This window comes from Ahaetulla prasina, chromosome 1, assembly GCF_028640845.1.
Source record: "Ahaetulla prasina isolate Xishuangbanna chromosome 1, ASM2864084v1, whole genome shotgun sequence".
NCBI classification, from domain to species: domain Eukaryota; kingdom Metazoa; phylum Chordata; class Lepidosauria; order Squamata; family Colubridae; genus Ahaetulla; species Ahaetulla prasina.
The window spans coordinates 377,225,379-377,240,526 of record NC_080539.1 but is presented as its reverse complement, the minus strand read 5'-3'; the positions used below and the strand labels follow the sequence as shown (position 1 = coordinate 377,240,526).

General features: G+C 40.7%; 2 protein-coding genes across 2 annotated transcripts in view; one reads left to right on the top strand and one right to left on the bottom strand.

The window, feature by feature from the left end:
* Positions 1–376: 376 nt before the first annotated feature.
* Positions 377–8,145, bottom strand: LOC131188707 (vomeronasal type-2 receptor 26-like). The gene is made up of 4 exons (XM_058164166.1): positions 8,110–8,145; positions 4,157–5,011; positions 2,028–2,246; positions 377–1,288 (listed from the first exon to the last, which is right to left on the bottom strand). Exons 1-4 carry the CDS (start codon positions 8,143–8,145, stop codon positions 377–379), a joined length of 2,022 nt encoding a protein of 673 aa, XP_058020149.1.
* A 131-nt stretch (positions 8,146–8,276) lies between these two features.
* Positions 8,277–15,148, top strand: part of LOC131188699 (vomeronasal type-2 receptor 26-like) — a 22,140-nt gene continuing 15,268 nt past the window's right edge. The window contains exon 1 of the mRNA XM_058164155.1: positions 8,277–8,392. Coding sequence (XP_058020138.1) covers positions 8,277–8,392 — 116 coding nt within the window. The remainder of the gene's footprint in view (positions 8,393–15,148) is intronic.

The window sequence follows — 15,148 nt, the reverse complement described above, 5'->3', positions numbered from 1 at the left end:
TTGGTTTTAAATACTTTAGGATTAATTTGTTCTATTGATTTATATATTTTACTATTGTTAATTCTTTATTTTTATTTTTATTTTTTTATATTTTTTGAAGGATTTTGGTTATGTTAGGAGGAAGTCAGAGCTAGAGAAGGAAAATTGGTATAATAGTTTTGGGAGAAAATTTTCTTAGCATATGTTTGTCTTATTTTTAACTATACCTTGTGCTTGTTCCGGGAAGCCAGGGGGGAGGGTATTAGTGAAGGGGGGGGGGTTGGGGGGAAAGGGGAAAAAAATTTTTTCTGTAAAACTTTTTGAATTAAAAAATAATAATAATAATTGGAGTGGAAATGTCTATATTAACCTGTACAGATGTTTTCTTCCTTTCCTACTAAATTTTCCTCATGAGGTGACTTCTATTGTTCAGATCTGGCCTCAGCACTATAAGGTAGCATTTGGGGAGAAAGATACAACTCAGCAGACCAGCCGCAGAGGCCAAGATGGAGAAGATCTCCACGGCCACCATGGACTTCCCTCTGGTGCTCAGGTAGGTGGGAAGGAATGAGATCCAAACACTGCAGAAAACCAGCATGCTGAAAGTAATGAACTTGGCTTCATTAAAGCTATCTGGCAGCTTCCTGGCCAGAAAAGCCACTATGAAGCTGATGAGACTCAGGAAACCCATGTAGCCCAAGACAGCATAAAACATGGTTGTTGAACCTTCATTGCATTCCATCACAATTTCCCCCTTCACAGAATGAAAGTCTAAATTACTAAATGGGGGGGAGATTGACAACCAGGAGGCACAAAGAGCTGCTTGCACAAGGGGACAAGCCAAGACTAAGATCAGTTGCTTCCCCAAGAGTTTTCTTGCCCTGTTTCCTGGCTTAGTAGCCATGAAGGCCAGAACTACAGTCAGAGTTTTTGCCAATACAGAGGAAATGGCCGTGGAGAAGACGATGCCAAAAGTGGTTTGTCGGAGGAGACAGGTGAGGTTCCTTGGCTGCCCGATGAAGAGGAAGGAGCAGAGGAAGCAGAGCAGGAGGGAGACCAGGAGGATGTAGGTGAGATTACGGTTGTTGGCCTTGACAATTGGCGTGTTGCAGTGTTTGATGAAGGTTGCCAACACAAGGATTGTGATCAAAGAGAAGAAAAGAACTAGAGAAACTAAAACGAAGCTAAGTGTATCCTCATAGGAGAGAAAGTTCATGGTCTTGGGAATGCACAGGACGTGGTCCGTGTTTGGCTGTTGGTCTTCTGGGCAGGGGATGCACTGAGTCGCATCTGGAAGAACAGGCATCAGCTGACATTAGACAGAGAACCAGGGATTCTCTTTGAGAGAATTGTTTTCCCAGTGAAGGAAGTGAAATGTCCCATGCTCCCCATCTCTTTATTTCTGCTGCACACAACACAGAAGCATTCAGTGGAATCAATCTCAGAAGATAATAATTGATTTGTTTTATTTAATTATTACATTTTGAAATTATGCATAGCCCACACCAAAGGACTCTGGGCAGTGTTCAATAAAATATTAAAACATAGAAAAAGTATATAAAGGTTAAAACTGCTGATAACAACTTAAAGAAGGATGCATTCAATGGACCACTCTTCAAAGTTTTGAATGATTTCCATGTTCATTCGCTCAACTGATTTGCCATCTCATATTCTCTCTCCCTCCTCCCCAAGCAGCCATGCCAGACCTCCTCATTCCTGCTGGAGGGTCTCCTTGAGCAACTTGCCTGTTTCATTAGAAATGGTCCCTTCTGGGCAAGAAGCACATCCATAACAACAAATGGGCTTCCCCTCTGCAACTTTCCTGGCTTGTCCTGGAAGGCAGCGCTTCACACAACGGGAGAAAGGCTTTGTCTGAAAGGAGAGTAAGATTCGTTTTGAGATGGAGAGGTTAGAAATGTTCAGCTTGGCTTCGGGATCTGTGTAAAAGCAGCCCCTCTTCTTTATTCCTCAGAATAGCATTTCCATCACAACAACCTGGTCCTTCATCTCAGCTTTCCTGAACCCTGGAAACAACATCTACTCCCCACCTGGTTGGCCCACACAATGGCATCCGAGTCGATGCTGAAACCTTCAGCTGAAGGAGCTTCTGGACTGACCCATCCGACTTTCTCTCGAAGGATGGTCATGTTTGCAAAGACGACCCAGTTGAGGATATCAAATCCTGCATATTTCATCCCAGTTCCTGAAAAGGAGACATCCTCCCCAGCGGTGTTGTTGAAAAGGACGCTTCTCAAGAAGGCATGCATCTGGAATGGCAAAACAACCAAACAAACGAAGTCCATGAAAGAGAAGAGAGTTTATATCAAAGTTGCAACTAAACTGTAAATCGAGACCAGGTTCAATTTCTGGAGCTGCTAGATATTCAGCTTCAAGGATTGAAACTGCAAATTATTCCCAAGGAAAACTAGGTACTTGGAAATATAAATGAGTAAAACTCTGGTTCCAAATGACTTGCCTGCAAAATATTTTTGGTTAAGCTGTTAACTGAAATAATGGATGAGATGCACCGATATTGCACGTTGCTTCAGTTCTAGTAAGAGGCATTGATGTCCTTCATGGGAACCGAAGGGATTTTCTTTCCCCTAATCCAAACTTCTAACCCTTGTCTTGATCACCAATCTTACAAGCAAAGTACAGTATGTTTATTTGTTTGTTTGTTTATTTATATTGACTATTTCAGTTCAGATGCTTTCTTAACAAGTCCAGTCCAGTCTTGTCCTTGAGGCTTAAGCATGTACTCACTACAAACGTAACAGAAATTACAGGGGCCTTTAATATACACTTTACCCTATTGACTAAAGTGGGTATGAATCCTATTAATTAATTAAGTGATCAAGGAGAGATTCAACCTAGAACTAAGGAGAAATTTCCTGACAATTAGAACAATTAATCAGCGGAACAACTTATCTCCAGAAGTTGTGAATGCTCCAATACTGGAAGTTTTTAAGAAGATTTTTGGATAACCATTTGTCTGAAGTGGTGTAGGGTTTCCTGCCGAAGAAGGGGGTTAGACTAGAAGACCTCCAAGGTCCCTTCCAACATGGTTATTCTGAATAACAGTGTTGGAAGGGATTTTGGAGTCCAACCTCCTGTTCAAGATATAAAATATATTGATATGTATCAAGATATATAAGGGCCTCTATAGCTCAGACTGCTAATGCCAGATTGTTGGGGGCAATAAGTTGACTTTGTATATAAATATACAAATAGAATGAAGACTATTGCTAACATAGTGTTAGCCACCCTGAGTCTTCGGAGAAGGGTGGGATATAAATGCAAATTAAAAAGGGGGGGGGCTAGGTCTGTATTAGGATCCAAATTTATAAATTTATAGGAAACATTATTGAAAATCTGTCCAAGGTGAAGATTGGATGATTAGAATAGAATAGAATAGAATTTTTATTGGCCAAGTGTGATTGGTCACACAAGGAATTTGTCTTCGTGCCTATGCTCTCAGTGTACATAAAAGAAAAGATACCTTCATCAAGGTACAACATTTACAACACAATTGATGGTCATACATCAATATAAATCATAAGGATTGCCAGCAACAAGTTATAGTCATACAGTCATAAGTGGAAAGAGATTGGTGATGGGAGCTATGAGAAAACTAATAGTAGTGCAGATTCAGTAAATAGTTTGACAGTGTTGAGGGAATTATTTGTTTAGCAGAGTGATGGCCTTCGGGAAAAAACTGTCCTTATGTCTAGTTGTTCTGGTGTGTAGGATGCGAGGAGTCTGTAATTATTTTCACGGCCCTCTTCTTGATTCGTGCAGTATACAGGTCCTCAATGGAAGGCAGGTTGGTAGCAATTATTTTTTCTGCAGTTCTAATTATCCTCTGAAGTCTTAATTAATTAATTAATTGATTGATTGATTACACAGTGTGGATTGAACTATCATAATAAAACAATGGAAATTCAATAGAAAACTCAACTGGCATAATTAGGGAAAAACAGTTTTAAGACTCTTTTTTTTGCTCTTCCAGCTGTGATAACCTAAAATAGAAATTTCAAGATTGGTAGACATTTAAATAAAGGAGAAAAATATTAGGGAAAAGACAAAATAGTGGAGATCCAGGGAAATGTTTATGAATCTTTAAACAGTGTAAAGTTGTTTCCTTGACCAGAAGGGAAGTTCTGAAGATGAGAGTTACCTGCCAGGACTTCATAGAGAGGTGAAGGTGTGACTTCTTTATGTCCCTCTTCAATGCCCACTTTGATTCCAAAGTATACGCAGCATGTAATGCATGTGCCACAGAATAGGCAGCATTGTAGACACTGTAGCTGAAACCGGTCATCTTTCCATCAAAGACGGAGGCTGGGAGGGTGTCCAGGTTCTCTTCTCCTGTGCAAACCCTTCGGCCTCCAGGTGAGGTCAGACCTGCCTTCAAAACCTGACAGTCAAATACAACTTCCCACCATTCGGGGAGAAAGACGTCTCCATGGGGTTCGTGTGGATTCAGAGCCCAGAGATAGTCTTTGAATCCTGGCACCGGGTTTGTGTGAACCGTGAAAGACAAAGCGCCATGGAAGGATTTTAGTTTCCCCCAATTGTAGTGGTAGCCAATCGCTGAAAATTCCCATTGGGTGGTCAGGATCCAAACCTTCCCAGAAGTGTGGTTCTCTTCTTCATAGAAGGAGAGGGATAGCAAAAGGCTTTGCAGAACACTTGAAACCCCGGAGATAACCACAACCTGAGCATCACTACTCAAAATTGTCCAAAGCACATCTATTTGTCCGCTGTTCAGTGCGTTTAATATCGAGATTTGGGGCATGATTTGTTTTACAAAGTGTATGCAGATGTCATTCTGGGCGAGGGTGGCGTCAAAAATCCGGATGAAATGGTCACTGCTCTCTGACTTCTGAACAACGATCCCAATCCAGTTCCAGTGGAAATATAGAAAGAGACGGACAATGGCTGCATTCTGGAGGTGATACTGAGGATCGATCTGGTAGAAGGTGGGGAACTGAGTCTTATCCCAAAAAGGATCAGAGAAGCGGTAACCTAGCTGAAAGGAGTGTGGAGATGGAGGAAAAAGAAGTTAAACAAGGAAAACGGTATCTGTGTTTTTTGTTACTAACCTCAGATCATCTAGACTAGCAGGTTATCCTATTCTAGACGCAGATCCCCACAACTTTACACCTTCATAAGATGTTTTCTTCTGGTCACAGAATTGGCTCTGCCAGTTGCTGGCAGTAACCACATAAGGCACAACAATGATGAATAGAATAGAATTTTTATTGGCCAAGTGTGATTGGACACACAAGGAATTTGTCTTCCTGCCTGGAATGCATTTGACTCAATGTAAAAGGGGGGGAGGGGGAATGACATTGCCATATTTATTTATTTATTTATTTATTTATTTATTTATTTATTTATTTATTTATTGTCTCAATTTCTATACTCTATATTCTCTATATTGAGTATATTCTATACTCAATTTCTATATTCAATTTCTAAAAATTCTAAAAAATAAATAAATAAAATATTCTATTCTATACCGCCCTTCTCCCAAAGGACTCAGGGCGGTTTGCAGCCAAAGTAAAGACAATTAGTACAATTTTTAAGACCAGTTTAAAAGGAAAATTTAGAGTTGGTTGAAGAACTTAAAACCAATAAAACCCCACTAGGCCAGTCCTGCACGGTGAAACAAAAATGTTTTCAGCTCGCGTCGAAAGGTCCAAAGATCAGGGAGTTGACAGATACCTGGTGGTAACTTGTTCCAGAGTGTTGGTGCCCCACAGAAGGCCCTCCTTGGGCGCCGCCAGCCGACATTGACTAGCGGCACCCTGAGGAGAACCTCTCATGGGAGCGCACTGGTCGATGGGAGGTCGCCGGTAGCAGCAGGTGGTCCCGTAAGTAACCCGGTCCTATGCCATGGAGCGCTTTGAAGGTGGTAACTAACACCTTGAATTGCACCCGAAAGACCACCGGGAGCCAGTGCAGCCTGCGCAGGAGAGGTGTTATATGGGAGCAACAAGTCGCTCCCTCTATCACCCGCGTGGCCGCATTCTGAACTAATTGGAGTCTTCGGGTGCTCTTCAAGGGAAGCCCCATGTAGAGAGCATTGCAATAGTCCATATGTCACTGATAGCGAACCTTTTCAGCACCAAGTGCCAAAAAGGAAGCGCGCACGTCTGGGCCACAACCTGGAAGAGGAGCTGCTCAGGGCGCATGCATGTCCCCGAAATTGAACTTCTGGTTTCCGTCGCTTGAATGCTTGAACTTCTGAATTCCGTCGCTTGGCCAGCTAGTCTTCCGGGTTTCTGGAGTGGATGCATTCACAACGATCAGCTGGCCGGCACCCGTGCTTATGCAGGAAAATGGAAGATCAGCTATTCCAGTTTCCGGCACTGCCGCACGCAAAAAGGCCAGCTGATCATCACATACGCATGATGCCAGAAACCTGGAGGAGAAACAGGCGATGCTGCATGTGCCAGGTGACATGGATCCGTGTGCCACTTTGGGCATGCATGCCATAGGTTTGCCATTACAGCCATAGGTGTACACTATAGGCCACCCAACCAAACAGAGGAAATAGGTGAACTTTTTGCTAGTCAGATAACTAAGGTATGTAAGAAGCACACCACAATAGTAATGGGGGATTTAATTCCCTGACATCAACTGGAAGACAAACTCTGCACCATGCAGAAGATCAAGCAGGTTCCTGATAAACCTAGCAGACAACTTTGTCTCCCAAAAGGTAGAGAAGGGAACAAAGGAATCAGCCATATTGGATCTAATTCTCACTAACAGAGATGAAATGATAGAAGGTGTTGAAGCCACAGACTTCAGAGGATAATTAGAACTGCAGAAAAATAATTGCTACCAACTTGCCTTCCATTGAGGACCTGTATACTGCACGAATCAAGAAGAGGCCGTGAAAATATTTGCAGATCCCTCGCATCCTGGACATCAACTGTTTCAACTCCTACCCTCAAAACGACGCTATAGAGCACTGCACACCAGAACAACTAGACACAAGAACAGTTTTTCCTGAAGGCCATCACCTGCTAAACAAATAATTCCTCAACACTGTCAGACTATTTACTGAATCTGCACTACTATTAATCGTTCATAGTTCCCATCACCAATCTCTTTCCACTTATGACTGTATGACTATAACTTGTTGCTGGCAATCCTTATGATTTATATTGATATATTGATCATCAATTGTGTTGTAAATGTTGTACCTTGATGAACGATCTTTTCTTTTATGTACACTGAGAGCATATGCACCAAGACAAATTCCTTGTGTGTCCAATCACACTTGGCCAAAAATTCTATTCTATTCTATTCTATTCTATTCTATTCTATTCTATTCTATTCTAATGCAAAGATGAAAAACAAAGGATTATGACAAAAGTAAAAAATAACAACAAGAAAAAGTCAAGGAAACAATTGGCCATTGCTGGGTGAAAGTGGCAAGAAGGTGACAATGATAACTCATTTTTGCATCTGTCATCACACAAAGGGAAAAAACAGTCCAACTTATCAAAAACAGCACCACAAAAAACAGATTAGGAACACAAGTTAAAATAGAGAAGAAAATGGTAAGTGAACATCTGTCTACCCTAGACAAGTTGAAATCACCAAAGTTCTGAAGGAACTGACAGATAAGATCTCAGAACCACAGCTATATCTTTCAAAGATGCTGGAGCAACAGGGAGCTGCCAAAGGGTTGGAAAAGAGCTGATGTTGTTCTCATCTCCAAAAAGGAAAAAAATAGTCCAGGAAACTACAGACCTATCAGCCTGACCTCAATACCAGGGAAGATTCTGGAAAAGATAATTAAGCAACAAATCACTGTACACCTAGAAGCAAACAAAGTAATAACCAAAAGCCAACATGGGTTTGTCAAAAACAGATCATGCCAGACTAATCTTATTGCGTTCTTTGACAAAGTGACAAAATTAGTGGACCAGAGGAATACTGTTGATATAATTTGCTTGGACTTCAGCATTCTATTCTGTTCTGTTCTGTTCTGTTCTGTTCTGTTCTGTTCTGTTCTGTTCTTCTGGTCACAGACTTGGCTCTGCTAGTTGTTGGCAGTAACCACAAGGCAGAATTTACAGCATTCTTTCATCATGTTGTGTGTCTAAGTACCTGAGAAACCTTGAAATTGCCAAACACAGTGGCCATCTGGTATGAAGTTCTGGAGTTGAGACCCCAAGGACAGAGAGAGGTTGTCCTCTGTGTCACACTTATAGTTAGGAAACAATTTTCCCGGCTGGAGAGCAGAGACAGGCTGACATCTGAGTCATGCTTGCATAATGGTTCTCTTCATAGATGAAGCCCAGGGTGATGTTGGGGAGAAGCTGTGGGTCTCTGTTGACCTCCTGGATGGCAAATGTCAAAGCCAGAATGTGTTGGTAGTTCTTGGGAACAGGTCTTTGTTGCAAGTGTTAGAGGACAAAATTAGACAGAGCAAGACTTTCTTATTTTGTTAAGAAAGCATTATCAGGACTCTAGTGGTTAATCTCAGAACAGATCTATACAAATTAGTTGATTTATGTTACTGGTGTCAGAAAACAGGGTTGCTGTCAATCAGTTGATCCTGTTCTTACTGTCAACAGTGCATGGCAAATCCTCTTCTCCCTCTCTCTGCAGGATATATAAGTGAGTTATAATTTTCAGCTTGAGCTCAGTTCAGGTCAGTATTGACTTTTCCAAAATGAACTTTTCAGTCCAGTCGAGGAAATGTGGCTGATCCTCTTGATAAAACTATACATTTTATTATATCCAGTCATGGAAATATTAAAAGCTGACATCTTCTGTCCTAGGTTCCCAAACACTTTCCCCCAATCTGGCACCCTATCATGTTCTCAGACTCCTTCTGAATTAGGTTTTGGCTTTATAAACCCAATAAATTATGTTAAATTGAATGTCTGATCAGGTTGCCTTTTTTATTTATTTATTTATTTATTTATTTTGTCACAACATCATACAAAAAGATTATATAGTATATACACATATAAACATATATAGGAAGAAGAAAAGAAAAACAATAGGACAGGAACGGTAGGCACGTTTGTGCGCTTATACGCCTTATGGTCCTCTTAGGAATGGGGTGAGGTCAATAGTAGAAAGTTTTCTGGCTAGAAATGATGATGCCAATATATCAGGATGGCTCGAGTTAGAAAAAAACAGTTTTAGTGTCTCAGAACATAAAACTCTTTCTGTTGGGGTTCTCCAAAGAAGATCGCTCCACTGACCTAGAAGTACTAGGTTTAACAAGAGATTGGTGGGAAGGCAGACTTGGTGGGACAAAAGACAGACCCTCATTACGTGAAATGTAACATAGGCATGAAGGATCTCAAAGGTGCTTTTTTTCAGGAGGTGACTGGATTTTCTTTTGAAGACATTTCACTTCTCATCCAAGCTTCTTCAGCTCTAAGAAGATAGTGGGAATGGAAGGATTTCAACTTCTTGCAGACAGCTGGTCATTTAGAGGATTGTTGAAGCACTTGGAAAAAATGCAGACCACAGGAACCAGGAGCACCGCTCAAGTGACCCTGAGGACACAGATAAAGCCTCCAAGTGCTTCAACGACCCTCTAAAAAGGATGCAAATGACCAGCTGTCTGCAAGGACTAGAAACCCTTCCATTCCCCACTATCCTGTCACAGCTGAAGAAGAAAACTTCTTCAAAAGGAAAAAAAATAACAAGAAAGTCCAGTTGCCTCCTGAAAAAAGTAGGGTTGTTTTGGGACAACCCTGACCCAGATAACTGAGAATCTCCACAGACTTTTAAGCATGAAGGATGGAGTTACAAATCGTCAGAGTAGTGGGATGGGAAGATGAAATTCAATGCAGCAATAAGATAAGAGGACCTTAGCATTATTTCTCCCCAAGTTCAGCCCAAATTGTCTTCTACGCAAAGTGTCTTCTACGCAAAGTAGAAGACACAATTTTCTTTAGAGGAACATGGAGAAAAAGGTTGACTCCCTTGTGTGACAAGCGATTCTTCACCAGAGGGCTTGAGGGCTTGAGAAGGGATAAGAGGGAGATTGATTGATCAAAGGGAATCAATTTGCCCTAAATAGGAAGACTTCATATCAACAGAGGCTGGGTGGGATTTAAATCTGTCCTATCTATCTGCCCCATATTGATATTGATTGTTTCCGATTGCTTATTTTTACCCTCGACTATCATTAAGTGTTGTAGCTTAGAATTCTTGATGAAGGTATCTTTTGTTTTATGTACACTGAGAGCCTCAACCAAAGACCAAATTCCTTGTGTGTCCAATCACACTTGGCCAATAAAAAAATCTATCCTATCTATATCTATATCTATATCTATACTATATCTATATTATATCTATATCTATATCTATATCTATATCTATATCTATATCTATATAGGTCTTTTGAGTTCTCTGTTTCATCGACGAAATGTTCATTCAGAGCTTCTGGGATAGTTCTTGGCTGAAGCGAAATGAATGAAACGTCAAGATACTTTCAATTTTACACGGAGAAAACAACAACCATGACCTATCAAACACCCGTGAAAACCTCAGAAAACATCTATATCTATATCTATATCTATATCTATATCTATATCTATATCTATATCTATATCTATATCTATATCTATATCTATATCTATATCTATCTATCTATCTATCTATCTATCTATCTATCTATCTATCTATCTATCTATCTATCATCTATATATTCTAAAAATTCTATTCTATCTTCAAGACTGCCCTCTTTCCACATTGCCCCGAGAAAAAAACCAATCAAGATATACTTACAGAGAAAGGCTATCCCAATCGCCAGGAGGCTCATGTGGGAGCTGTATAACTATATTAAAGGAGAGAGGTAGGTTCCCACCGATAGTAAGATCACCAGGTTTGTAATAGTCTTTTTGTTCTTGGAAAGGCCTGCTCCAGAAGCAGTTTGGCCTCAGGTCCATCTGGACAGCTGCAGGCAAGGTCCATAGCAACACTAAGAGTGAAATCATTGGTCTCTGAAGGAGACTTTTTTTCCTAGAGCGAGTCAGAGGAGGGTCTTGCAGGAACTGTGATGCTCTGGTGACTTCAGAGGTTCAAGTGGAGTTTCACATAAGCATTAATCTAAGCTCCAACTGTAAAAGGACCCAGCTATAGTATTCGGAGCTTGTAGATAAACATGTTTTCACCATAACCTCTTTAGGCTTAGGGTGGGTTAATCTGTGAAATCCACTGAGACAAAGTAATTACTATTGTCTGATGAATCTCAGGAGAGGGAAATGCCCAGATTGTGAGGTATATGACCCAAATATTTTAATCCTCACCATTCATAAATAAGTCTGGTTCACAAAATCAAAGGCTGATTGGAGATAAAATGAAGAAAAATAAGAAGCAGTTGCAAGCTTAGACCCTTCCCAAATGGGTTGAGTTCAAAGCGCAAGAAACAGTTTTCAAGCTACATTTTATACTCCTACACAATGCACATCATGCCTAGAAGCCCTCCCAAGTCCCCTTTATTCTCCTATGTCATTCTCCACATCGTTTTACACTTTCAAGGGTCATCTTGACATTTCCTGCCTAACAACAACTATCTTATCATGCTTACTTTTAATTTTCACCTTGAGCAGATGTTCCTTTCTTACTGATAGTGGTCTTGCCCAAGACAAGGTATGTTCCTGTCTCCAAGGGAGCTTTTAGCAAGTCATAACACATTGTCTCTACTAATTACAATTTGTGGTCAGTTTGCAACAGTAAGAAGCTTTTTAATACATGAAACACTTTTAGAAAAGGGTAACTTATTGTTCATTTCCTTCAAATCCACCCTTTTTCTTTTCTACCTGACTTACACTTTTATATTTACAACAATTCATAATTTCATACTTTCCCTCTAGGTTCTTGTGGAAGTATATACTTAGTCCCAGCAGTTGTTTCTGCTCAACGGGGAGGAGGAAAGAACTTGGCTTTATTATTCCTAATATGCAAGATCCATACCACCCAGGGGTGAAATGCTCCCGGTTTGCACCGGCTCGCCCGATTAGGTAGCGATGGCAGCTGCTGGTTCGGAGGACCGGTAGCAAAAATCCCTGGCCCCGCCCCTCTGCCTCTGCTGAGCCGCACCATCAGCAGAAGGTTTTTTTTTTTACTTTTAAAAGTTTTTCTTCAGCCGAAAACATACCTTTAAAAGTAAAAAAACAAAAAACCTCTGATGATCGCGGGGCTGAGCAGAGATCATCAGAACACTTTAAAAGTTTTTTTTTTAAAAAAACCCTCTTCAGCCAAAGGGGAAAAAAAGGAAAAGGAGGGGGGGCTTTAAAAGGCTCCTCTGGCCATCCCAGCTTAGTTCCTCATCACCAGAACCTTAAAAAACATGTTTTCTACATGTTAAAACAATTATTTTAAGAGGTTCTGGGCTGAGGAAGCTTCAGCTGAGATCATCAGAGGAGCTGATTTTAAAACTTTTTTCCCTCTGGCGATCCCAGAGGAGTTTCCTGATCCTAGCAGGCTTTTAAACTCACTTTTTAACAGCCCCCACTTACAAGAGCCCCCACCCAATGCCCCCTCCTCACTTACCTATAATTACTGCTCCTTTCGGGCTGGCAACGCAATGCTTACTTCAGCTACTGAAGAAAAAAAGAAGAAGCTTGCTTTGACTTCCTGCTTTGCTGGCTGAGGAACTCTGGGATTTGAAGTCTAAAATAAAATAAAATAAAATAAAATAAAATAAAATAAAATAAAATAAAATAAAATAAAATAAAATAAAATAAAATAAAATAAAATAAAATAAAATAAAATAAAATAAAATAAAATAAAATATTTGTGCAGCTTTCTGAGATTTGGTGTGTTCCTGTAGTGTTTCACACAAACACACAAAATCTCACAAAGCTGCATGTGGCATTTTGTGTGTGTGTGAGTCAGTTGTGTTGTGTTGTGTGTGTGTAAAATGTGAAAGTGTGAGGTTCCTGCTGTTGCAGGGGCCATTTTGGGTGAAGTGCAGCTGCTTTTACATTGCGTGTGAGTCAGTTGTGTTGTGTTGTGTTGTGTTGTGTGTGTGTAAAGTGTGAAAGTTGGGTTTTGGTACCTCTTATTGTTTTGTATACTTTGTTAATTATTAACGATTATTTATTGTTATTGCCCCCCCAGTCATCTGACCACCAAGCCACGCCCACCAATTAAGCCACGCCCACAGAACCAGTAGGGAAAATTTTTAGATTTCACCCCTGATACCACCCCTTGGGTAGATATCTATAGGCATACTTTCCACATATTCAATACATACCTTCCGGAGCTACACAATCCAGGGTGTCACTTTCAGGATCCTTTAAATAATCCACCTCAGTTATATATTTTTTTATTTGCATTCATATCCCACCCTTCTCCGAAGACTCAGGGGGGCTTACACTGTGTCAAGCAATAGTCTTCATCCATTTGTATATTATATACAAAGTCAACTTATTGCCCCCAACAATCTGGGTCCTCATTTTACCTACCTTATAAAGGATGGAAGGCTGAGTCAACCTTGGGCCTGGTGGGACTTGAACCTGCAGTAATTGCAAGCAGCTGTGTTAATAACAGACTGTCTTAGCAGCCTGAGCCACCAGAGGGCCCCTTTTTTGCTTAATGCTTCCTCCTTTGAGGTTCCACTTTCTCCCCACCAACTGCTGTTGTTCCATACAGTCAAGAAATCATGTCTCCTGCTGCCACTCTTACTTTCATAACATATTTTCCCTACCAAACTCGTTGTCAGGGCCCATGTCCCTTCCTTTCCTTTTGTGAATTTTAGAGTTTTATTTTTCCACATATCAACAACTATACTGTGACTTAATTCCTGAGCTTCCCAAGGCCATTGTTCTCCCATAGTTGTTCCCCCACACACAAAAGAGGTTCTTCACAATAAGCGTTTTGGCAATTTCTTCAGCTATTTGTACAAACATGTTCACTGTATTCTTAGGTAATTCAGGAAATTCTAATTTCTCAAAGCACTCAGTTATATTCTCCTTCAGCTGGGGAAACAGCATATGCAACCATTCAGTCCTAAAAAGGAAAAATACAAAAATAGCCCTGATAATGAAGAACACTATTCTCACTGGTAATGTTACTGCCCACCAGTCCATTGGGTTCGTCGGATCGTCAACTTCAGGGGATCTTCTTGGTGAGATTCTACCTTCTACTCCTTTGGAGCTGGCATGGGTCTTTTCACTCGGGAGTAATGAGTCCAACTTTTTTCAGCAGTCCGAATTACAGTCCCAGTGGTCAACAAGACGATGAAAAGTCCTTCCCAAATTGGAATCAGTTTCTCATCCTTCCAGGCCTTTATCAGTACCCACGATCCTGCTTTATATTGGTGTACAGCAAAGTTATGCAGTTCTGGGCTGCATAAACAGAGGGATAGAATCAAGATCACGTGAAGTGTTAATACCACTTTATAATGCCTTGGTAAGGCCACACTTGGAATATTGCATTCAGTTTTGGTTGCCACGATGTAAAAAAGATGTTGAGACTCTGGAAAGAGTGCAGAGAAGAGCAACAAAGATGATTAGGGGACTGGAGGCTAAAACATATGAAGAACGGTTGCAGGAACTGGGTATGTCTAGTTTAATGAAAAGAAGGACTAGGGGAGACATGATAGCTGTGTTCCAATATCTCAGGGGTTGCCACAAAGAAAAGGGAGTCAAACTATTCTCCAAAGCACCTGAGGGTAGAACAAGAAGCATGGGTGGAAACTGATCAAGGAGAGAAGCAACTTAGAACTAAGGAGAAATTTCCTGACAGTTAGAACAATTAATCAATGGAACAACTTGCCTGCAAAAGTTGTGAATGCTCCAACACTGGAAATTTTTAAGAAAATTTTGGATAACCATCTGACTGAAATGGTGTAGGGTTTCCTGCCTGGGCAGGGGGTTGGACTAGAAGACCTTCAAGGTCCCTTCCAACTCTGATATTATTATTATCATAAAGTCCAAGGGTGGTGTTTGTGCAAGCATGCCTTTCTGTCGCAAAAGAGAAAAAACATCTGGACAGTTCCTGTACATATTTTCTAACCATTTTGCCATTTATTCAATTCTTGGTAAACCTTCCCTCTTTGTACATATTGTAATTTCTAACCCATCTCTGTAACATTCCTAAAAGAGCAACAACTTGTGCTGCTAATCAACAAACAATGCCATAGGATGGGGCATCGTGACTCCTAAGCACA

What these genes read in the sequence shown, in the direction of transcription:
- LOC131188707 (XM_058164166.1), bottom strand. Translation starts at nt 8,145, where the DNA reads ATGGCCACTGTGTTTGGCAATTTCAAGGTTTCTCAG. An exon ending in GCAATTTCAAGGTTTCTCAG is followed by an intron (nt 5,012 to 8,109) that starts GTACTTAGACAC and finishes CACTCCTTTCAG; the next exon opens with CTAGGTTACCGCTTCTCTGA. An exon ending in CCATTGTGTGGGCCAACCAG is followed by an intron (nt 1,289 to 2,027) that starts GTGGGGAGTAGA and finishes GTCTAATGTCAG; the next exon opens with CTGATGCCTGTTCTTCCAGA.